The sequence below is a fragment of the Sprattus sprattus genome (assembly GCF_963457725.1).
Source record: "Sprattus sprattus genome assembly, chromosome: 14".
Classification (NCBI taxonomy): Eukaryota; Metazoa; Chordata; class Actinopteri; order Clupeiformes; family Clupeidae; genus Sprattus; species Sprattus sprattus.
This window is the reverse complement of record NC_137912.1, coordinates 27,651,444-27,674,832: the sequence shown is the minus strand read 5'-3', so window position 1 is coordinate 27,674,832 and position 23,389 is coordinate 27,651,444. Positions and strand designations below refer to the sequence as shown.

Below are 23,389 nucleotides of genomic sequence, written 5' to 3'. Positions count from 1 at the left end.
GTAAAGCCTCCAAACTGATTCAGATACAGACATTTGTTTAGGAAAAGCAGTACAAGAGTTTACTGTCCAAAATGAACTGAATTGTTAGTGCTTCACTTTCAGCCACCCTGTGATTACAACACATACCATAGCATAGACTAAGATCTATGGGCCACTAAAACAACTGAATCAAGAGAGTAAAATGTAGTAAAGTATAGTACTAGTATTCATGGAATATACTTCTTAACTGCATTGTTGTGTCTCAAAAGATGAAGTAACAGTAACTTGTTGGTAGTTAGAAACATTCCTTTAAAAGAGTAGACCAGTTTTCTTGAGATTCTATTTTGAGTTGTGAAAGTCTGTCATAACAAAGCATCTAAGATGGGCTTCCCCTGCAGTGCCAGTGCTGTTTTCCATCATTAATGAAGTTCCTGTTTTCTCCTTCCCCTGTCCAGTTTCCTGCCACTTGCTCAAGTAGTCTTGGATTACACTGATCAAGATAAAGACACTCAAAATCCAATACCTCCCTCCTGCTGCTATGATGAGTATCCAGCCAAGGCGGATCCGACTGAAGCCGTGGCTGGTCGCTCAGGTGAACAGTGGGAGCTACCCAGGGCTGCAGTGGCTTAGTAAGGACCACAAGCTGTTCCAGATCCCCTGGCACCATGCCACACGCCACATGCCCACGCCAGAAGAGGAGAACACCATATTTAAGGTGAGAACTGCCAATGTCAAAGAAACCAGGATTGTGAAAACAGTGAAAGCCTACAATATTACACACCGCAGTACACATTCAGCATACGCCAGTTCGGTGCTCTTTCTGCAAATGGAAATGGCTTCAGTTTCATTTCACAGTTCTCTTCGTGCTCAAGGATTTGATTCAAGAGGAACTTTCAGGGGCCTGGGGTGGGGAAATACCTAGAGATCTCTATTAGGTCACATAGTCTGACACTTAACCAAGAATGAGTCCATCTGTGCTCTGGTTGGCATTATTTTTGGAAAGATTGCTTAATACATAAAAAAGCTAGGACATTGAAGTGGTGAAATCAATCTGAAACACTGCGCAAAGCCAACATGCTTCTACTTCATGTCCTCACTCCCCAGTACATTGCTCTCATACATGATATAACAGAGAATTTCTAACACCAAAACTTTTGAAATGGCATGTTCAGGCCTGGGCCCTGGAGACAGGCAAATACCAGGAGGGAGTGGACGAGCCAGACCCTGCCAAATGGAAAGCCAATCTACGCTGTGCTCTCAACAAGAGCCGGGAGTTTAAACTGAAATATGATGGCACCAAAGAGACACCTGTCCAACCATACAAGATATATGAGGTGTGTGAGCAGCCATGCAACGGAGGTGAGTGGGCTGCTCAGTTTGCAGATATTGTATGTATTGTTCAAGAGAGGAGGAGAAATGTCTTCTTTTTTTACCACTTTTAATACTGTATGTATTTATGTATCACTACCATTATCATTCAGTTATTATCAGATGAAATATTTTCTCCTTAAATTTTCACAAAGTATGTTTTCTTTCATTAAAATTGTCATTTATATTTACTTGACCGTTTGTTTGGAACAGATCAAGGCGATGATGAGGATGAGGAGGTGAGTAAAAGTAAATACATTTTGACTAATTAGCATGCTGTCGTTTTGAAGCGTAATGACAATCTCCGGTCATGAATGATAATTCATTTGTTCCATTTTCGCTTTCAGCTACCAAACATTGTAAACCTCTCCATTGGTAAGTTTAGATTTTATAGACTTATATGGTCCATTCTACCGAATTCGTGTAATATGCAGTCCCTCAACAATAAAAACTATTTACAAAACAATTAGGTATTTAGGCATAGATATTTACTAAGAAAATGTTAGTGTCTATATAAACCCAATGCATTAAATGAGATAGTGATAAGCTAAATATATACAAAATCATCATTTATAGGGTACTTTCTAATGGGAAGTAGCTGTCCCCAGTAGCTGTAGCCTGTAAATAACACTTTTCAATTTTTTTAGATTTTTTTGTAATGATCTAATTTCAAAGATCTTTATGATTGGGTTTAAACAGAACTTGGAATATTTAGATTTATTGTGGGTTTAATTTTTTAATAAATAAACTATACTCAAAAAATCATGTCCCCAGTTTTCATGTCACTACCGAAACACAAGAGTTTTAGTCCATTGGCTGAGCCTGTGTTTTAGCCACGACCATGCATTTTTGACCATGCAGTGACACTGCATCCCTGTCCCTCATGGTTGAATGGTAAGTAGCTAAATCCCATAGTTTTTATATAAATGTGTTCTAAAGTCTGAAAATCGACGTGTAACCTTAAGAATTGTCACTACCGAAACCCATGTTTTCTTCAATTAAGTAAACCCTTTTGGGGTTTCATGCAAAACCTTATGTTTGTATGTGTGTACACCTCTTCAAAGATTTGTTTGCAAGCCGTGTGCTTGCAAGAATTCTTTATTCATGCTTAAAATATTGTCACTCCCGAAACATATGAAATGGTAAGTAGTTCAATCCCATAATTTTTAAATAAATGTGTTGTGTGGCCTAAAGGGCGGCCCAGAGCACCTTTTGGAAGATTTTGGGAGAGAAATGAACATCCATCCAACAGTGCAGTCACTACCGAAACAGTGCAGCACTACCGAAACACTGGATGTTTTGTAAAAAATTAAGTATATTGAGTAATCAACTAAAATGTTATGATACTGATTGGATTAATGTGTGTTCAATTTCATCAATCAACAACTGTGGAATCAATATGATCAGTATTTTGCATTTTACAGAGAAATATTGCACTTAGATTTTGATGAATTGTATAAATTGAACTTGAAAATTTGGTAAAAATTTCATTTTATGGATTTCATTGTGAAAACCTTCAAGAAATATTTGTAAAAATACTCTTCATAGAAGGGAAGGAAACACAATCTGAACAGGTCAATAATAATACTTTTTTACTATAGTAAATGTGATGTTTCGGTAGTGACAATTTTTGGAAGAGGAAAAACATTCCAACACATTCTGAAAATACAATATAAAAATTGACTGTTCTTTTACTAGATATGTGTACTTTAGATATGGTACAATATACATACGGACAAAGTTTTGGGAATAAAACATAAAAAAATTCAAAATATATCCGACCTGACTTTGCACCAATTCGGTAGAATGGCCCATATAATATTTGAATCATAAAAAAGATTGAACACTTGAAGCTATAGCAACCCTAACAAGGTATTTTGTCCTCCAACAACAGACTCCAGAATGAATGATCCTTCAAGTTTTCAAGTCTTTTCGGCTCACAGAGGCGACGTCCCTTTCCCCTCCTCCATGAATGAGCGGTTCGGCCCGACCCACAGCATCCCTGCCATGCGCCTCCTGCAGGACGGGGTCCAGCCCAGTGACATGACCACACACCTCCCTCACGCCACAGCGCCTCCCCAAGGCTTCAGCAGCCACGTGCCCATGATGGGCGGGGTGGAGACGGGAATGCTGGCACACAGCGGGGTGAACGGAGTGGCCATGGATACAGGGGTCATACCCGGACCAGTACTTGCGGACATATCTGCCCCTGCCATCCCTGCTGTGCCAATAGGGGAGAGCCCCATGCCAGCGGTGCAGACTGTAGTAGAAACCCAAGTTCAGCCCTGTATTTATGACCTGCTGAGCAGTCCACATGTGCTACCCTGTAAGTCAACATTTCGTCATCCAACTTCTTTACAGACCTCACCAATTATTTTAATGTATCAGCCAAGCCAACCAAAAATCACATCTCAGCCATTCTATATATTTACTTGCTAATCCTCCACCACTAGACCATGTGTTATGTTGATATCTGTCTCTCAGGTCATACTTCCATGGCATGCTCAACTTTCTCTCTGTAACACTTAGTAAACTGACAATTTTTTTTGTTAAGGGTCAAGTGTTGAAATTTGAGAAGTGTTCAACAAAATAAGAATAAGGTTTTGACTGAGCCTAGTATATGACTTGAGAAATCCCCAGCCCCAGACTGCTCTATTTGCAGTTTTAAAAGCAACTTCTTATGGCTGTCAACATGACTCCTTAGCATGATTGTCTACTTCTCCCCACAGTGACTGATCTGGACATCAAGTTCCAATACCGTGGTCGGGTGACTGGGTCACTTACTGTTAGTAACCCTCAAGGCTGCCGACTCTACTATGGTCACCTGGGGCCAACACCTGAGCAGGTGGACCTGTTTGGCCCCGTCACCCTCAACCAGGTGCTCTTCCCCAGCACAGCAGAGATTGTGAATGAAAAGCAGAAGTTCTATACTAACCACTTATTGGATGTGATGGATCGTGGATTGATTCTGGAGATCCGTGGGCAAGACATCTATGCTGTGCGACTCTGTCAGTGTAAAGTCTTCTGGTCTGGTCCAGGAGTACCAGAAAATGGTCCTCCCAATCCTATGGAGAGGGAGAGGAAGATCAGAGTGTTCAGTCTTAATGAGTTCCTGCATGGTAAGTTTCGCTTGGCTTGAACTGTTACTGTTGACTAGCAAATTGGTGTCTTGGTGGATTTGAACATGATTTCTCCTGTGTGTGTCCAGGACTCATCTTGTACCAAAAAAACCAAGCTCCTTCCCTGCCTCCCTTTGAAATCTATTTCTGTTTTGGGGAGGATTGGCCTGACAAGAAACCTAAAGAGAAAAAACTCATCCTTGTTCAGGTATGCAAAATGGATGCCGCTTACAGATTTCTAAAACTGAGCCTGGGTTGTTTTCTCATAGCATCATAATAAGTTATTTGGTGAGTTGTTTGGTATACACCAGGGGTCGGGAACCTTTTTTGCCTGAAGAGCCACTTTTACCATTTTTTATTTTTTTTTTATTTTAGAAGAGCCACAAAAAGACGGTTACAAGAAAAAGTTTGGATATTTAACTAACCGTTACTTTTATTCAACACAGTTGTTTTTAATACATTTTCTACTTGTTTTAAAAGTTATGGTACTAGTAACTTGAAATGTAAATGGCAATGGGAAATTACAGAAGTTAACAACGTTACAATGTAACAACGACATGAAATTAACAATGTTAACAACACAACACTCGAAATTGAAAATTAGGCCTACCCAGAGATTAATGCGACCTCGGGTGCTGCAAAGACTTGCTGATGGGCTTGTAGTCTGGCTCATATTCAGTGAGGTGAAGCTTCATGCAAGCATTGAGGCTTTCATCATTTAAACGCGAGCGCAGGTTCGTCTTTATATTTATGTGAGAAAGATTTAAAGATAGATTTCTCACATGCATAAGTGGAACCGAACATACTAACACCTTGCAATGTGCGATATGTTATGGGCAGTTCATTCCAAGTTTTTAGAATCAGTTCGTCTTCGGATGGAAGCTTTCCCATGTTAGTCCACTTGTGTTCGCTTGCAAGCTGTGCTCGCTGACGTGCGATTCCTTCCAGCTGATCGTTTAGTGTTTTGAACTTGCCCACCTATGTCAGATGAGGTCAGTTTGGCACCCTCCATTTCGAAATTGCCGATAGAAACACCAGGGATGCACGATAGGTTTTTTCCCTTTATGACATTATTCTCTAGCCTTTCAACTTCAACATTGAAAGTTTTCTTGTTGACGAAACTGTACGGAAATCTGTGATTTTGTTTGATATTGGCATGGCAACCTGCCGCGAATGTAACAATATTGTGCAGGCTATGGTTACGTTACGAGAGTTAAGTGAGGTGGAAAGTTAAATTAAATCACTCAGATAGACCTACGTATTTGGCACAAAGCCTTGTTATTTTAATATAAGTAGTATTGACTGTGCTTTTAGCCTCGGCTGATCCCTTGATTACACGTTTTTTCCCCGTATTTTTCTCCAACCCATTTCGTCCGAGAGCCCCGGCCGTCAGCAAAAGAGCCAGTGGTGGCTCGCGAGCCACAGGTTCCCGACCCATGGTATACACCATGATGTGATATAAGTGTATGTATAGAACTGAAACCTGTTTGTGTTATTTTCTGTTGATGTTGTGCTATAGGACTATTGACGAGACCTTTGACACATCAACATTATACTTATTATTATACAGATCTTTTGAGCTGTTTTCATAAAGACCGTATGTACGAACAACGGGGCCAGCTTACAATAGCCTGAACTGCTTAACCTAGAATCATGGTCCATGTGTTAGATTCCTGATTCACCACACAGACATTGTAGCCCAACATATTTGATACCTGCTATTCTACATTAACAAAAAGGTATGCCCCCACTTAAGTGCGCTGTAATTCAGTAAACGGCTGGCTATATCTCTTCAACTGAAGCAGGTGGTCTAGCAATATAGATTCAGCCATCTTTAGAACTGGTTGTTGTTCAAATGATGTTCCTGCAATGAATGTCAGACTACATGAATTACTCATTGCTATGGACCACAGTAGCCTTACAACTAGTTTCATAATGGGATCCGTGGTGTTGCCCTGTATTGCCACTCTACAAGCTAGAGTTAGTTTTTAAATGACATGAGATCATCAGTAGTATGGCAAACCTTTGATGGGCTACAACTGGTATGGGATTAAGTGACCCGTAATGACCACATTTTATATTCTTTGAGGATATTACTTTCAGGTCAGCAATGCATCCACCCACATGGCTCCAGTGAAGTATCAAAGCAAAGATTACTGTTGCAATGGACCCCTGCTGTTCAAGATACTGTATCTACTTTGCAACATGTACCATCCCATGTTTGTTTGTTTGTTTGTTTGTTTGTAGGTGGTGCCTGTGGTGGCAAGGATTCTTACAGAGATGTTCTCCGGCGAGCTGTCCTGGTCTTTAGATAGCATCCGGCTGCAGATCTCCAACCCAGATCTCAAAGACCAGACTGTGGAGCAGTTCAAAGAGCTGCAGAGGCTGTTGCAGAGTCAGCATGGCCAGAGCCACTGGGCTCCCACGGTCTCCTAGGAGGAAACCCCTTGTGATCAGCCTCTCCGCCTCCGGTCCGATCAGCCCATAGGACTGGGTGGGTGTCGGGTCGATCTTCTGGGTGCCACATTCTTCAGGAGGCCCAATGGACTTAAGCCTGCATTATAAGGCCCTTGTATTGCTGCCTTACTCAATGTGGCCAGCTCACTAACATTTCACTGGGATGGTGGCCTTTAGATTGCTAGCTGCTGTTTTTAATGAACTAGCCATGGACTTGGTAGTTTGACTCTTGTTTATCAAGACTTGAACAGAAATATTTTCTTAACCTAATTTTTGTGACCATTCACTTTTTTTTTTAACTCAGGTTTTCTATTTCAATAAATACCATAGCAGTGTTAGACAGTTGGGGCTTTTTATCTCTACCTAATTCAGGTTCCAGTTCTATACTTTGCGTGTAAAAAGCATGTTGTCAGCTAAGATCAAATAAACTGAGAGCTCCCATCACTAACTAAATATATATATTTTTAAACCAGCCTCTTATAATAAAAATTAAGACCTCTAATGGCACACACACACGTGCATATATGGAGGCGACACAGGACACACACACACACACGCACACCCACGCAGACAGGCCTGAGGTCGCGGTGAATTTATTTTCTGTTTTTTTTTCCCATCCTGGACCGTCCTTCCTCAAGGGACCCCCCAGGAGCAGTGGGCAGCTTGTAGCGCCCGGGGACCAGGTGAAGTGAACTGTCCATCTTTGGTCAGTGATGGACATGTGTTCTGTTACTTTGCATGTTTTTTCTGTCGGGGTTATTATTGGAGGAAACCCCTTGTGAACACAGGGAGAACATGCAAACTCCACACAGAAAGGCCCGGGAGATAGCCCACCTGAGCACTGAAGGTCTGGGTCATATATAAGATATGCATCTATGTCCAACAGTACTAACATTTGGTATAAAGCTTTGCCATTCTGTCCACAAACAAGATATGCCACTATTTTATGGAAAAGTCTCCCATACATACATGCCAAATCAAGACAGAGCAACCCTGCCCTCATCCAAGACCATTAATATCATCAGTTTCTCTGGCCTCAGATATGATGTGCTCAGAATGGCAAGTTAACTGTACGGAACATCCCTTCGTTTTTCCAAAGTCTCTGGGTCACCTATGAACCCAGAATGTTCTTCTAGATTGTTTTCCCAAGCCCACCTGATTAATTTGAACCAATTTCTTTAGAAGGAGCAGCAAGGGTCAGACAAGACTGTGGTCCATACTCGCTGGTGGCTATAGATGGCCAAAGGCTTTATGTCTACGCTTTATATCTGCTAGACACAGACTGAACACACTTGAGTGGAAGAGGAAGAGTACTCGGGTGAGAGTACAGGTCCTCGGAGGAAAAGACCTGGTCAAACAAGTTCTTTGTGAAGATCACAAAGGAGGATAGACAAGGTCAAAGATTAAATTCAGACATTGACCAAGACAATTTTTAGTTTGTTCCTCACTTTCTTTTTTTATTGTTCACAAGATGTCTACACATTGCCTGATGATTACACTCTGTCTAGAATGGGCAACGCCAAAAGATGCTGGTGGAACAACAAAAAAAAAAATCTGTTTGCCAGGATTCCGTCAATTTTCTAACACAGCTTAGCCTGCTGGCATCCCACATTAAAACTTCAGCCAACTTTAAAAGGGTCAAATGTGACACCGGAACTCCCGGGACAATGCTTTCCTCCATCTCTTGTCCCACAGGCAGATGCTGTCTCTGTACTCGTCTTTCTTATGGCACAGACAGCAAAGCTAGGTTTGCTTTCTAAAGACACGTCCATGAAAATAAATCATTTCTCCATTTTTTTTCTTTTTTTAAAAACCTAGAAGTCTTTCTGTTTTTTAATAATGCATTATCATTTGCAACCAGGCACATCTTTGTTTTTTTCTTTGTTTGCTTTTTATGTTGTGTGTGTGTGTGTATTTTTTTTAACGGTGGATCTTGTAGGAATCCAACTGACGCTGAATCAAATCCAACTTGAGTCAGTGTGCTCTCCACACCAGACTTTTACCACAACCCTCAAAATAGAGGAGTTCCCTCCCATCACACATCATCTTGCGGTCAAGGTGGCAACGGTGGGTGGCTGTGTGTGTGGTGGGGGAGGCGAAGGGAGGGGGGGGGGGGCTCTTCCGTTCTTCAGAACCAAGGCAAATGCGCATTTCCATAAACCCTGTCACTCCAAAGCTGTGATGCGTCCCATTGGCTTTCCACAGTGCCAAAGTGCCAAGTCCCACCAGTCCTTCATGAAGGAGTTCCCTTTAAGTTTCTCTCTTCTGCAGTCAACATCTGAATGTTTGCAAACAAAAGATCTGACCTAATGAAAGGAAACAATGTTTGTCATTTACACAACAAGTCTAGCATCTTACTGTTCACAGTTTTCCGTAAAGACCATTTGCATCCAAGAGTAATATAACTCAAAACACAATGCTTGAAAAGTAAGGGCAGAAATGGAAGTTCACTAGAAATGGCTCACCTGGTATGGAGGCATGACATTGCTGCCATGCTATCGGTACAGTCTTGTGAACTCTCTGATAGCCCAGCACACCTGCTTACATTCCTCTGCACTGGAAGAGACAATTTTACACAATAAAGCTTGCATGCATCCCATGAAAGACTTAATTTGAGCTGGCAAAATATGTATGGTCCTAGATTCTGAAGTGAACTTACAGGAAGCGACCCCAACACGTACACACATATTAAGTGACAGGACACTCGAAACAGACATCAATACTGTGTGGAGCTTCTGAAATTCTAAGCTGTTTCGAAATTGCTTTGGAATGTCTTTCAATTTCAATCATCATGTGATTTTTGATGACCAACATTTCTCAGTCAGCGATAGGGCTGAACGATTTGGGAAAATAATCTACCTGCGATTTCCCCCCCCCCCCCCAAATATTGCGATTGCGATACAATGTGCGACTTTTTTGCCCAACAAAACGTAATGATGGATTCAAATATGGCCAACACAATATTAGATACATTTAGTGTAAAATATTCTCTCACATTTTACATTTTTATTTAACTGCTCATTACAGAAACACAATGCATGCATTTTTTAAAACACTGAAAAATGTACCATCTTAAAAAAGATCTTTAAGACCACGTTGTATTTACGGACGTCGCGGTTAGAAAATCGCAATTTAATTGCAAATGCAATGAAATGTTCGGCCCTAGTCAGCAATACCAGTCACATTCCTGTGAGTGGCTCTTCTTCTGTTTAAAATGATCTGATGCCTTATTCATATTGTCAGTAAACTCCAGTTATTCCAGTTTCAATCCATAAGTATGCAATGACAGAACACCAGAACAGAACTATAAAACTGACGGCTTATAGGCCGGATCAAATGAGCAAAAATGTCCATATGAGAACCATACACCTTATACTCACATACAGGGATGCTCAGTATGAGAAACATACATCTTATACTCACTGAAGGCATTTAACTGACACCTGACAATGTCAAAATTGAGCACTAGTCCAAATTGATAGTTCACAATGAACTTGGTGAATAAATGCACTTGCATGCATAGAAACTTAACATGCAGTTACTGGTTTTGTGTATGGGCATGCATTGAAACATAGGGGTGGGGGAAAAAAATAGATTATTCGATATTTCTCGATTCTCTCTCGATTCAGAAAAGTTCATAATCGATTTTGCAATAAAAAAAAAAAAAAAAACTTTTTTTTTTTTTTTACACATCCATTTTATGTTGAAATGCAAGCTGCATCGATTATTGGATTGTTCATAGAAAGTCAAAATTGTGACAAGGAAAAGCTTTTTCTCTAATAAAAAATAGAGAAGGTAATTCATCTGTTGATTTCTTTAATTATCAAACACAAAGTAGGAAGTGTAGCAAAGACTGAGTAGCAAACTCGAATGTTTTAAAAGTCGAAATGGATTGATAAATCGTAGTATCGGTTTAGAATTGATAATAGTTTTTTTAACACATACTTTAATGTTGAAATGCAATTATCGATTATCAATTCCAAACCGATAAAACGATTATCGATGCATTTCGACTATTGAATCATTTGAGTTTGCAACTCAGAGTCTAAAATCACTTCCTACTTTCTGTTTGATAATTAAAGAAAATCAACAGATGAATTACCTTCTCTATTTGCTTTATTGGAGAAAGAAAACTTTTAATGGTCACAATTTTGACTTTCTATGAGCAATGCAATAGTCGATGCAGCTTGCATTTCAACATAAAATGGATGTGTTCAAAAACATTTTTTATTACAAAATCGATTTAAAATCGATAATCGATTTAAAATCGATAATCGATTTAAAATCGAATCGTTGACCTCTGAATCAATTTCGAATTGAATCGTGAGGTGCCAAGAGATTCCCACCCCTATTGAAACATGAGTGAAGCTATCAGACAGACACCTAACGTGGAATCCTGAGGGTGTCCGTACATCATGGGTATTTTCCAGAGTAACGTGGTTGCACCAGCAGTAGATAGGCTCCTTGGCTACCTCAAGTCTTGGCTTGCACAGGTATTCAACAATTCTGTTTCCCTTCCCAGAAACACCTTCCCTGCCCACGCACACCCCACACCAAGCCTGTTTGAGCACTCTCAGCAGGGCAAGCCTTTGGACGGACATCTGCTTTAGCACCCACTCTCTACACACCCTCTAGCCGCCAAAACTATGCATATCCCCCACCTCTCTATGGGACTAGGATTTTCCAATATAACAAGTATATATACTTGATCAACCACCACACTAGTTGCCGGCACAAATGTCAGAGTTAGGCGACAATCTACACAACAGTTGGAGCTAGCCAAACGATGTGTCAATTTCTGATTGAGCAAGAGACACTCTATGAGTGAGGATATCCTGGCACAACCTAACGAGACCTCTTCACTGCTAGTCATCACTCTGCGTCTCAGGTCATTACTCATAACTGCTGAATTTTATGACGTGAACATTCCACTCCTTCGAAGTGAGAGAGCAGAATTGCGGGCATTTTGCAACTATCAAGTGAGGAAAGGAAGCAAATGAAGTAGGGGGAATATACAAATGAACATATAACGTGGAGACAAGTGTGCACAAAACACATACATAAGTATTACACAGAGCAGACATTTTGCTAACACTCACCTGGTAACCTGCTTGTGGAAGTCTGTCAGCTGCTTATGAGTGACACTGACCGCCCCACCTGCTGTCTCCTTGGGAAGACCCTTCAATGCGGTCTCCAGCCAGCGGCAGAAGGTCTACACAACATTATCACATATTTCAAAAATAAATCTGACTTTTTACATACTTTTCCCCAATCACAACAGCCCAATCTAATCTAACAGTGCCTTTAACAAATTAGTGATTAGTCACAAATGATTACCTCAAAATGGCACGACAGTGTGACAGAAATAGTACTGATCGAAACTGTATACCTCTCTGACCAACATAGAACGCCTAATGACTGCCCTCTAGGGACTGTCTAGTGGTAGTACACAATTACTCAGCACAACCAAAAACAGCATGACTGTGCAAGCCCGGTTTACTGGGAAAGACAATGCAGTCTCTTGAAATCTGGGCATCAACAGTGGGCTGCTTGCAAGCTACGTATTAGACACCAAATTTCACTTATTGCAATGATCATGATCTCAAACACTGTTAATGTAGAACCTAGTAGAACCTAGTCTTTGATCTCAGCCATTGTAGACACATGTAATAACAGAATAGCTTACTGTGGCACAGTTCAATTTTAACTACTACCCAGAGAGATTGCATCTTGCAAAGAGAGATGTGTCAAGGGTCACTGAGAGCAAACGATTATCCGGTTGGACGTTTTATATGCAATTCTGTCTCACCGGCCGGTCGAAGACCATGATCTCCCACAGCACCTCTGCGACATCAGGGAGTGTGTAAGGTGGCAGGCAGAAGCAACAGGAGTGGACCAGCTGGGTGACCAGCTGTTGGGCATTTTGCCCCATAGCCTGACCAATCAGCTGTTTCCGAACTTCAAAGTCGTCCTCATGCTGTCAGGAACAACCAAATCAGTCTGTTAATGCACTGCCCAAACAAGCCCCCATGGCACAATAACACTTCTTTTGTAGCATGCTCCGTGTGAGAAACATGAAGGTTCAATGTGAAGCTCCGGAATTGCACTAAATTAGGTTTGAATTGTGAATTGAGCTCTCCAGAAAAGAAGGTACGAAATGCAGGATAATCCATAAAACAATGAAAAACAACTGAAACGGAACAGAAAATTATGTTCTCTTCCAGCATGAATTAATTTGACATCTATTTCCTGAACTTAGTGAGCCTAAATTCCAACAATTCCTAACGCTAATACACACGCTACTCACATCATTGGAGACTCCAGTGTGGACGAGGTCGCGAATGAACTTCATGACGCTGCAGTTGGCATCTCTGTGGTCAAGGGTGGTGGCCGCAATGGCACACTGGATTATGTGGACAATGATGTTACTGCTGAGAAGAGTGACAGGACTGCGCTGAACAAACCTGAGACAGAGAGAGGGACAAGCAAAGATGTTCAGAGAGAAAGAAAACATTCAATAACAATGAAAAGATTTTCATTCACAATATTGTTTAGAGAAAAACACAATCCAGACAGAATATTGATAGGTGAAAAGGCTGGAACCTTGTAGCAAGTCTGAAGAGGTCGTCCACAGTATCAGGGTGGTTACGCAACCCATTGGGCTGCTCCAGAAGCTGGAAGGTGGGCATACAAAGAGCCTAGGAGGGGAGGCAGAGAACACACATAGAAGACTTAACAAGAAGGCTGAATTAAGGAGCTACTGTAGAATATGTTTTGAAGGTCCGATTTAGGGTGAAGTCTTGCAAGAATACCTAGAAGGCCTTGTGTTCCTATTACCTGTAGCATATCTAGAAGGCCTTGTGTTCTGACCTGTAGCATATCTAGAAGGCCTTGTGTTCCTATTACCTGTAGCATATCTAGAAGGCCTTGTGTTCTGACCTGTAGCATAGCTAGAAGGCCTTGTGTTCTTATTACCTGTAGCATATCTAGAAAGCATTGAGTTGTTATTACCTGTAGCATATCTAGAAGGCCTTGTGTTCTTATTACCTGTAGCATATCTAGAAGGCCTTGTGTTCTTATTACCTGTAGCATATCTAGAAGGCCTTGTGTTCTTATTACCTGTAGCATATCTAGAAGGCATTGTGTTCCTACCTGTAGCATATCTAGAAGGCCTTGTGTTCTTATTACCTGTAGCATATCTAGAAGGCATTGAGTTGTTATTACCTGTAGCATATCTAGAAGGCTTTGTGTTGTTATTACCTGTAGCATATCTAGAAGGCCTTGTGTTCCTACCTGTAGCATAGCTAGAAGGCCTTGTGTTCTTATTACCTGTAGCATATCTAGAAGGCCTTGTGTTCCTATTACCTGTAGCATATCTAGAAGGCATTGAGTTGTTATTACCTGTAGCATATCTAGACGGCCTTGTGTTGTTATTACCTGTAGCATATCTAGAAGGCCTTGTGTTCCTACCTGTAGCATAGCTAGAAGGCCTTGTGTTCTTATTAACTGTAGCATATCTAGAAGGCCTTGTGTTCTTATTACCTGCAGCATATCTAGAAGGCCTTGTGTTCTCACCTGCAGCATATCTAGAAGGCCTTGTGTTCTCACCTGTAGCATATCTAGAAGGCCTTGTCGGCAGCCCTCCTCCATGCCGTACTCGTCCACCAGGATGCTCCCCAGGTACAGGAAACACGAGTGGGGGTACACCTGATATACATTCACCATCTGGAGACATGTTGGGCACAGATTTAGAGGGAGCGAGACACACAGGATGGCAAGGGAACACTTACACTATGCCTTTCAGCAAGCTGAAACTGGGTCTGCTCCCACTCCACCTCCAACACATGTACCCACCTGTGTGACCAGTGGCTGAAGCAGGGAGGCGGATCCCTTGCCCACACAGCGCACCGCAAAGCGCAGGCAGCGACAGCAACGCTCCACAATCCGGTTATCAGCCTGGTGTGCATTTAGAGTCTCGGACAGGACCGGCCAGATCTGGACAGAAAACATCTATATACATTCAAATATATTCAACATATTTAACATAATACTGAGGGCTGTACATTTGGTTTCTATAGTGAAATGAATTCCTACAACTACAGGACCATCAATGATGATTGGTCACAAAACATTTCTTCAAAAGAAACCCGGAAAGGAAGACCCGAGCCTTACCTCCTGTATGACCTTCTGGCATGGGTGTGTCTGGCCATTCTCTACCATCGGGTTTGTGTGTCTAGAAAAAATAAATAGTCAAGGAAACAGCAAATAAATAACTCTTAAACCCTGATAACTCATTCTGTTTAGCTTCTAGAGTAGTTGGGTTGCAGGGAACGTACCGGAAGATCACTGCTAGTCTGTCCAGCCACACAGTGGGATCTGCAGCTTTACCATTGCTGGAATCATGAGCCAGCAGCTGGCAAAAGAGAAAAACAACCAAGTGTCATTTTCGAACATCAAAAAGCGCACACACACACACACACACACACACACAAAGTCAGATGACCTCACCTTCTTAAGCGCCATGACCTGTACAGCACAGAGGTCACTCAGACACTCAGCAATTTTCTCTAGAGGGAGTCGGGCTAAGACTAAGGCGGTACCTGAAAGGAGAAGAAGTTCATAATGGTCATCCACTTGAATCGGGTGAGGTAACTAATGGGCTATGGGCTTGTGTGTGTGTGTGAGGTAGAGCTATACCTTTAAGTAGGCCAACAGCAGCATCTGATGACAGGGCAAAGGTGTCGAGTGAACGTGCAATGTCTAGCAAACCCTGAAAGTGCTGGGCCATGTGGTCTCGGCACACTGAACAGATGTTGTGGATGGCTTTGGCTGCCACCGAAGCGAGAGTCTTTTCCCTCAGACCCTTCATCAGGTAGTTCAGCACAGGATCTGCACAGAGAAGCAGAACATATGTTAATATTAGCCTCCAGCAGGCATTCAACACCCTGCTAACTCTCATTATCCTTAAGAACTATCAAGACACCAAGCATTTGGTACAGAATTCTGTGCCATTACCAAAATTACATTACAGCAGACAATCATTTATGGTAGTTAAGTTAAACTCCATAACAGGATTGCTAACACTTGAAAAAGAGTAGGGCAGAATGAATGCCAATTCACAATTGTCAATGTTCACCTAAGAAGCGGGGGTTGCGGTCGACGACTTCACTCATCTCTCCTACGAGCTCGATGCTGGTGAAGCGCACGGCCATGTGCACGGACTGCGGCAAACACACTATTTGCTCCAGGACCTCCGTCAGGGTGGGATTGTTTTCACTGCACAGAGGGGGAGCACTGGACTGTTAACCATGTCAGATTTCATGCCTCATGACCTCTGCTCCTGGCACACAGAAATCTCAATATGCCCTAAATTTGGAACACATTGACTTTTGTGAATCTAAAACCACAGGTAAATAAGTGTTTACTGCGACGGCATAACCATATGTCAGACCAGCTAATCAAACAAGGCAGGAGACAAAACACAGTAGCTGAGGCACATGAGAGGTGGAGTTGACGCGGGACTCACGGGTCGACACTCTTGGCAATGGCTGCCATGATGAAGAGCACAGCCTCGGTCACCTCCCAGGGGGGGTTGCCCTCCCTCAGAGTGGAGTAAAGCTAAAGAGAGAGAGAGAGAGAACACTGATGTCACACCTGCACTGCTATCATCGCTTTAAATTAGTTTGGTTAGGACTAGTTCCCCAGCACCTCATGATGCAATGTCTGATAAATATTCAATTGACATTATAAGACAGGTATAAACATGTTAAATACCTGTGAAAAACATTCCATAGAGCCAACCAGAAAGATGACATCCTTCACCAGGTCGGAAACTCTCATCCTGAACTCTCCAAAGTCATCAGTGTCCTCGGGTATGCCTTCCTGTTAGGATCCGGAGAAAAACAAGGTTTATGGACTGAAGCGGAGTATACCACTGGGAAAGATTCAGTGGAGAGCTGTTGAGCAGTGCTTCAGTGCTTCAGACAGACAGTCAAAGAGACTCACGTGGTCTGGGTCCAGCTGACAGTGGCGAGCCAAGCTATGCAGCAGTCTCTGGATGTAGGGTCTGAAGACATTGTGAAGGGCAGGGTTGTTGGTCTTGTAGAGATGCTCTCCCAGACGGTACCAGAAGTTAAAGGAGATCTCTGCCACCTGTCCAGCAGAAGTCAACAGGAAATGAACATGGTCAGGTGCCAATACATAGAACAACATGTGTGAAAAACTAGTAAAGTAAATAGTGTTTGTTTGTTAGCAACTGTTTATCTCTCACTAAGAGTAGGCAATCCAGATTAACTGTGACTGTTTTAGTGTGTGTGTGTGTGTGTACCTCATATTGTGGATGACCAGCACAGATGAGAAGCAGTTCCAGAGTGCGCAGGTCCCCCATGCCCTGACCTGGGCTCCTGACTGTGATCTCCATGAAGGTCTCGCACAGCTCGGTGAAGATCCGGCAGTAATTCAGCACTCTGCAGCACAGACAAGAGATGAGCATGAGATGACACAAGCCCAACATAACACGCAAGCGGCGAGAATGTGGGTTGGTATGCCCAAGGGGATGTTTTTGTTGTGCTCTTACTTGTCCAGGTCCTCTCTGGCCACAGCCATGTGGTAGGCAGTCTCCAGCGTCAATACACCCTTGAACAGCTGCATGGCCAAGGCAACATGGGTGTCCACAGTCTCAATGGCATACAGCGCCGAACACACACAGTCGGAGGCAGCCTCATGTAAATTGGTGGATGTGTCGTGCCTTTGCTGAAACAGGTAGTTTTGATAATAAGACCCACCATCAAATGGCGAAGGAATCACTTCAACCAACAACATTTTTGTATTCTGGAACAGCAATGTCCTGGAACAGAACAGAACAGAACTCACCAGAACTTGGAAGAGCACCATGATGAGCTGGTTGCTGGCCATGAAGTTGCTGTCCAGCACCCCGAGGTTAAACCAGCTGCCCAGGCAGCGGAACACCTTTATCAGCATCTTTTCATCACTGCCCGTCTTCTCCACGCACGTCACCTGAGAGCCATCGCAGCCATGATCAAAGCATTTAGCATCCAACACGTATCACCGTTTGTCAAAAGTGAACTTTGACCCAGAGAGAATTTAGACTCTAGAACCAAAACTATATATTTGCTTTGGCAAAACCGCATTAGGCCCATAATAACTGATGACAATAAGTATACGCAGTTCACGGGAGGAGGAGGAAGAAATACATGATGAGAATAAGAGGCAAATGAACACTTGCAGACGGAAACACCAGTAGACAGAAATGAGACTTTGCTCATCTTCCTTACCAATAGGGTAACCACAGTACTGGAGCAGAATGCTAGATCCTCAATGATTTCTGTGCGTCGGTTGGCTCCGATCCTTAAGGAGCGGCTGTGCACTTCTTCCGGTAGAACGGTGAGTATCTCAATCAGGAAGGGCATGGAGGTGGTGTCGTTACTGTACCTGAGATAATGAACAGTTCATGTGTCAGCACTGTGCAACTGAAGAATGAAACCATCTGATATAATATCAACAACATCAATCCTACATTCAAATGAGTAAAATCTTACTTTTCAATGAGAGTATGAACGCAACCCTTCCACGAGGCCATCTGGAGAGCCAGGTCAGCTATTGCTAGGGCAAGCTGACCGAGACACAGAATGAATATAAGACTGAAGGACATATTAATACCAGTTAAACTCAACTGGGATTAGAAACCCAATATATATAAGTGCTAAACCCATTTCAAGTGTCCTCTAACCGAGAAACCTGCTTTTAACTGTCGAAAGAAAGACTTTTAAAGACATCACCACCATGGAGGCTGGATGTCTGGAGGAGTTGTCTACCTGGGTGATTATAATAGGGGAGAGATCTTTGAGGTTCTGTATGTGAGCGAGCAGCGAATCCCGCAGGGCTACGTGGGTCTCTGGAGGAAGCTCATAGAATGAGGTCTGGATCTTCATCTTCATCGTCTGGGCAGCAAAGTAACAGGACTCCACATCCTGCTTCATCTGCAGCAGCTGATCGGCCACTTCCCAGGCGTACATCTGTGGGATTTCACAAACAAACGATAGTGAAATTAGTTGTACCTCTGGCATACAATTTTAAATTAGGGAGAATGTGTGTGTGTGTGTGTGTGTGTGTGTGTGTGTGCGAATACAGAATATAAAAGAACCCTAAAGCAATCAACACTTAATGCCCTTCACAGACAATACTGTATAAAGACACCCTTGATCAAACCTGAAGTGCAAAGTGCATCCACTGATGCTGCCACACTTTGTGCTGGGAACACTGCCCAGACTGGAAAGACAAGCTATATACCCATACATGCGCTGCAATGCTAGATATCTTTATTCATGGAATGCCAAAGTGTATTCATTAACTACCGGAGTAGACGTGTTTTAACACAGTGTTTGCAAAGGTATGTCATCATAGACACTTAGAAAATAAGATGCTCAGTTGGGTAAATATGCATCATGAAAAATGTTTAGTTCAAGAAGGAGAAGAGGAAACGATGTCTCTTACTAAAAGTAACTAACAATAAACTGTTCCTCTAGCTTTTTGTAATACCGCGATTTGTAAATTCAACGCTAAATCGGGAATTTACAGCATTTTTTCCGCGATGCCGCTTGTTTTCTTTATCGCATAAATGGCAAACAAAACGTAAGAAAAATCGGCCTTGGTGTTAAATTGCATCTTATTTCCGCTTTTGGCATCCTGACGGTGGTATAAGGTTATGTGCAGTCTGTCTCAACCACTGGCACTGCTTACATGGAAACTTCGGGACTGGGTCCTTTTTTTGGTTCCATTAACGAAATCGATTATCGACTACAGATAAACTAAGGAGGCGCAATCCTTTGAGTGCCCACTCCAGCACCACACAGTTGGCCAATGGACTACAGGCACTGAATGGGATCATACGTCAGAGACCAGAAGGTAGGTAAAACACTGACTGTACAAACAATTTCTACAGTTTCTTTACATTGAGGTAAATCGGTTTCAGTTTGATGTGTTTGCTTACTTCATAGGACTCCATATATAGCTGTTTTGCGGGGGCCCGTTTTAGTGTTCTAACTCAATACTTGACCATTTTTCAAACGTTAATTGTCCAAAATTTGGACCCAAAAAGATCTAAAACTAAGACCCAGATTGAAAAATTCCTTTAATGTCCCTCTTGCTTTGCGTCAGGTGTGCAATGGTTTAGAACAGCTGTGAAGTTAGTTGGTATTGACATCCGCTTGACGTTCACAACCTAGCTGGGTCCATAACTATTTACACATTATGTTATGCCTTGGATTCAGTTGTAAAATTAAAAAAAAAAGTTCGAACATGATTACTTAAGCCTTAATGAATGGCTGAATAAACAGTTGGGCATAACAATATGCCTTAAATCTTAAGTCATATTGTTATGCCCAACTGTTAATTCAGCCATTCATTTTGCACGGACATGACATTTAAAAAACATAAAAGGCTGTTTGCAAATTCAAGCATTCATTCATGTTATCTGTTCATTTTCCTTTGAACAATAGCACAGGATTACTAATGCTTATTGTTCTGTTTATTGATAAGCACTTGGGATTTTGGAATAGAGAAAAGGTACAAAGCAACACATGACATTTTATTTCAACTACATTTTAATACTAAAAAATGAATTCTACTATGGATGAAATTACCTTATAAAAGTAAGGCTGTTCTCAGAAATGTGTGCAATTATGTGCATGAAATTGTATATGAATTAAAAAACATGAAAATACTATGACAAAATATAAAAAAATACAAATGGTAATTTAGATAAGATGCCTGGTGTATACTTTTTCCCCCTTATTAATTGGTCTTCTTGTATATATGAAATTTAAGAGATCAACGGTTGTAATTCTGATCGCAAAAAAAATCGATCCCGAAATCCTGGAGGGACTGGATAAAAATAGATATTAGTGGGTGTTCAGGCTTGGGTCCCTTTCGTTTGAGACAGCAAGTTGAAGCATTCCGACAGTCAGGGATTTACGCAGTCTCTCCAACTTACCCCCTAAATTTAACCACACATAACCGTCTTCTATATATGTTTTTTTAGTATTGAAACTGTGACAATATCATTCTTTGTTCTATAACTTCAGATACATTTTTTTTTTTTATTTCAGGCGAAATCTAAAAATCATGACGGAAATTATACTGTCAGCCTGAGGTGGCACCCATGCGCTTCATGTTCACTCCTGCTCTCCTACCAACTACTTCTGTGCGATGCGGAAATCAAAATGAGGGAAAGTGCATAAACACTTACTGCTATCGGAAAGACTGACTGAAATCATCAGCATAATGTCTTGGTGACTAATTCAAACCATGCATAGCTTGAGTCGTTTTAATTTTGAACTTTCCAAATACTGGGCCCAACACGTTAATGCTACACGCCCCTCACACCATTTAGAAGAAAGCTAGCGTTAGCTAACAGTTCTCTTACTAGCCATCCCTAAAAATTACATAGTTAGCTAACAGGCAATCCTTCTGACATAGTACACTACAAGGTAGAAAATGCTGTCATTTGGGAATAAAGGTCATTTCTAACTTGCCATCCATCAAAACAGTACCTCGAACAAGTTAAGGAATTTTGCCTACGTTAATTAACACGACCGATACGCCACTAGTCATGATTTTAAACAACACACAATGCCCATGGATTATTTACTGTGATAGCTGGCTAGCTAGCGTAACTGGTTTCAGCATGCTGACGTTAGCTGCTTTTCCCTAGCTTGTTTCTACTCAAGTAATTGTCGGCTTCGCATTAAGATACACATAGTTCTCTCAATGTCTTGTTAACTATGTCTTGACAAATTCTCGTGCGAAAACGTGCATGGATAGCAATCGTTTTAGAGCTAGCTAGCTAAGTTATCTCATACAAGCCAATGTTAGCATGCTAGCTCTCAAACGCACCGCGATGGGTGTTTCTCATGGTGTTGCTTATTGCCGAAGCAGGTCTTGGTGATGTGAATAAACACGTTTGTGGATGAAATATTAAATTCTACAATAGCAAGTTATGCTACATAGAGGCCATTCAAATATCCCCATACACTTCCCATAACTTACCGATCTTTGCAGCTCCTCGAGCCATACCGAGGCTCTCTCTTTACCGGTAGGGTCTGGATCATGGTAAAGAGCCTGTACGGCCTGGTATACAATTGGAAGGGACGGTTTGCTACCATCCATATCTTTATCCTCGCTACAACTGATTACAGTATGTGGGTTTAATGGTTAATCATACGCTGTGTCCCACAGGAGGAATTGAGGTGGGTTGATATTTATTCGCTTCGTGTGTTGTCCGCTCTGACCGCCATCTCACATAGCTTTCCGTGTGTCGCGCAAAAGTCACCGTGTGGAAATAAGGATGGCGGAACTATGATCTTTTTTCTTGAACCTTAGAAAAAAAAAATCTAAATGTAGGTTACTAAATAAATAGACATAGCGAATACATGGCCCTATACGGATAACGTATTCTGATAATTTTTAAGCCTATCATCTACTGGTGATTCTTACACATTTTATAAATATAGCATGTTGGTAGTTCAGCTACATTCATATTTGCATAGTGATTCAAGTGGTTACACATTTTTTTGTGTAGTTCACTACTAATTCTACCAACACTTTTTGGGCCATAAAAGAAACAAAATCATTTGATTTTACCATTGCCTCTGTAATTGAACACCCTTCGGCCAGCCCCGCCCCCTTTTTCTTCATCCTGACCACTGTGAAGTCTGCCCAAGCGATGCATGTAGTGCATGTGCAAAAGGGTGGGCATTGGCATTTCAGAAGTAACCTGGCTAACTGAGTTATCCTGCTTGGTCCAATACCCCCACCTGGACTAAAATGTTTAGAAGGCAGGTGGTAGACTGATGGACCTTAGATACAAAAGCACAGTTTACAGCCCTTGCACTCTCCCATAAATAGAGGGGTATTTTTTCCCCCCCGTTTATGTACAATTGTATGTACAAGAAGGCCCATTTTTGCAAAAAGCTCACATGCCGCATTTGTTGTTGACTTATATTTTAGGGTCAATTTTATATACCCATTGTGCTTCTACTTTTTCATATTTTGATAACAACACAAGTCAGTTATGAAATTGTATTTGCCTATCGCTGTTGTGTTGATTCACATTCAACCGACTGCATGCTTAAAAAAAGTTTGACTTCACACAAACAACCATTTTTATCACCTGGTGAACTAGTATAACTAGTTTGTTACAGATGAAGGAGATGTGAACATTATTTTGTTGTTAAAAACACGGAAATGGTACCTTTACAAAAAAATGATGTACTGATACCTTGTCAATCAAATCTATCAGCAAACTGAGACTGTGAAGGGATGTCTTTAAGAGGACCTTTCATATGACTATCTTTGGGGTCTACTCCAATAAATGTAAATGCTTTCTAATACTGTACATCTCTATTCACCCTCTGTCTAGTAAGTGTCTTTAAGCCCTTCTAATGAGC

At 41.7% G+C, this 23,389-nt stretch overlaps 2 protein-coding genes across 3 annotated transcripts; one reads left to right on the top strand and one right to left on the bottom strand.

The window, feature by feature from the left end:
- Window positions 1-517: 517 nt before the first annotated feature.
- On the top strand, window positions 518-6,902 carry irf5 (interferon regulatory factor 5; the record flags this gene model as incomplete). Its single annotated transcript, XM_080851795.1, has 8 exons — window positions 518-694; window positions 1,152-1,338; window positions 1,561-1,586; window positions 1,695-1,722; window positions 3,242-3,673; window positions 4,077-4,466; window positions 4,556-4,674; window positions 6,714-6,902. 8 exons carry the CDS (start codon window positions 518-520, stop codon window positions 6,900-6,902), a joined length of 1,548 nt encoding a protein of 515 aa, XP_080707921.1.
- Window positions 6,903-7,945: 1,043 nt separating this feature from the next.
- On the bottom strand, window positions 7,946-22,247 carry tnpo3 (transportin 3). Of its 2 annotated transcripts, none has more exons than XM_080851841.1 (23): window positions 21,990-22,247; window positions 18,758-18,958; window positions 18,482-18,555; window positions 18,218-18,374; window positions 17,796-17,939; window positions 17,500-17,675; window positions 17,251-17,389; window positions 16,929-17,075; window positions 16,698-16,805; window positions 16,450-16,541; window positions 16,060-16,199; window positions 15,621-15,812; window positions 15,432-15,523; window positions 15,260-15,336; window positions 15,096-15,156; window positions 14,778-14,933; window positions 14,532-14,648; window positions 13,527-13,621; window positions 13,231-13,387; window positions 12,733-12,900; window positions 12,023-12,135; window positions 9,389-9,479; window positions 7,946-9,229 (listed from the first exon to the last, which is right to left on the bottom strand). In XM_080851841.1, the coding sequence occupies exons 1-22, from the start codon at window positions 22,107-22,109 to the stop codon at window positions 9,419-9,421; spliced, it is 2,787 nt and encodes a 928-aa protein (XP_080707967.1). In that variant the 5' UTR covers window positions 22,110-22,247; the 3' UTR covers window positions 7,946-9,229; window positions 9,389-9,418. The 2 variants fall into 2 exon arrangements, with proteins under 2 accessions (XP_080707967.1, XP_080707968.1); XM_080851842.1 differs by having other exon boundaries at window positions 14,778-14,918.
- Between the last annotated feature and the right edge of the window lie 1,142 nt (window positions 22,248-23,389).

Excerpts from the sequence above, each read along its gene's own strand:
- tnpo3 (XM_080851841.1), bottom strand. The coding sequence starts at position 22,109 with ATGGATGGTAGCAAACCGTCCCTTCCAATTGTATACCAGGCCGTACAG. Across the intron at positions 17,676-17,795 it reads TGGTGCTCTTCCAAGTTCTG|CAAAGGCACGACACATCCAC; the intron begins GTGAGTTCTGTT and ends TACCTGTTTCAG. Across the intron at positions 16,542-16,697 it reads CTATGGAATGTTTTTCACAG|CTTTACTCCACTCTGAGGGA; the intron begins GTATTTAACATG and ends CTCTCTCTTTAG.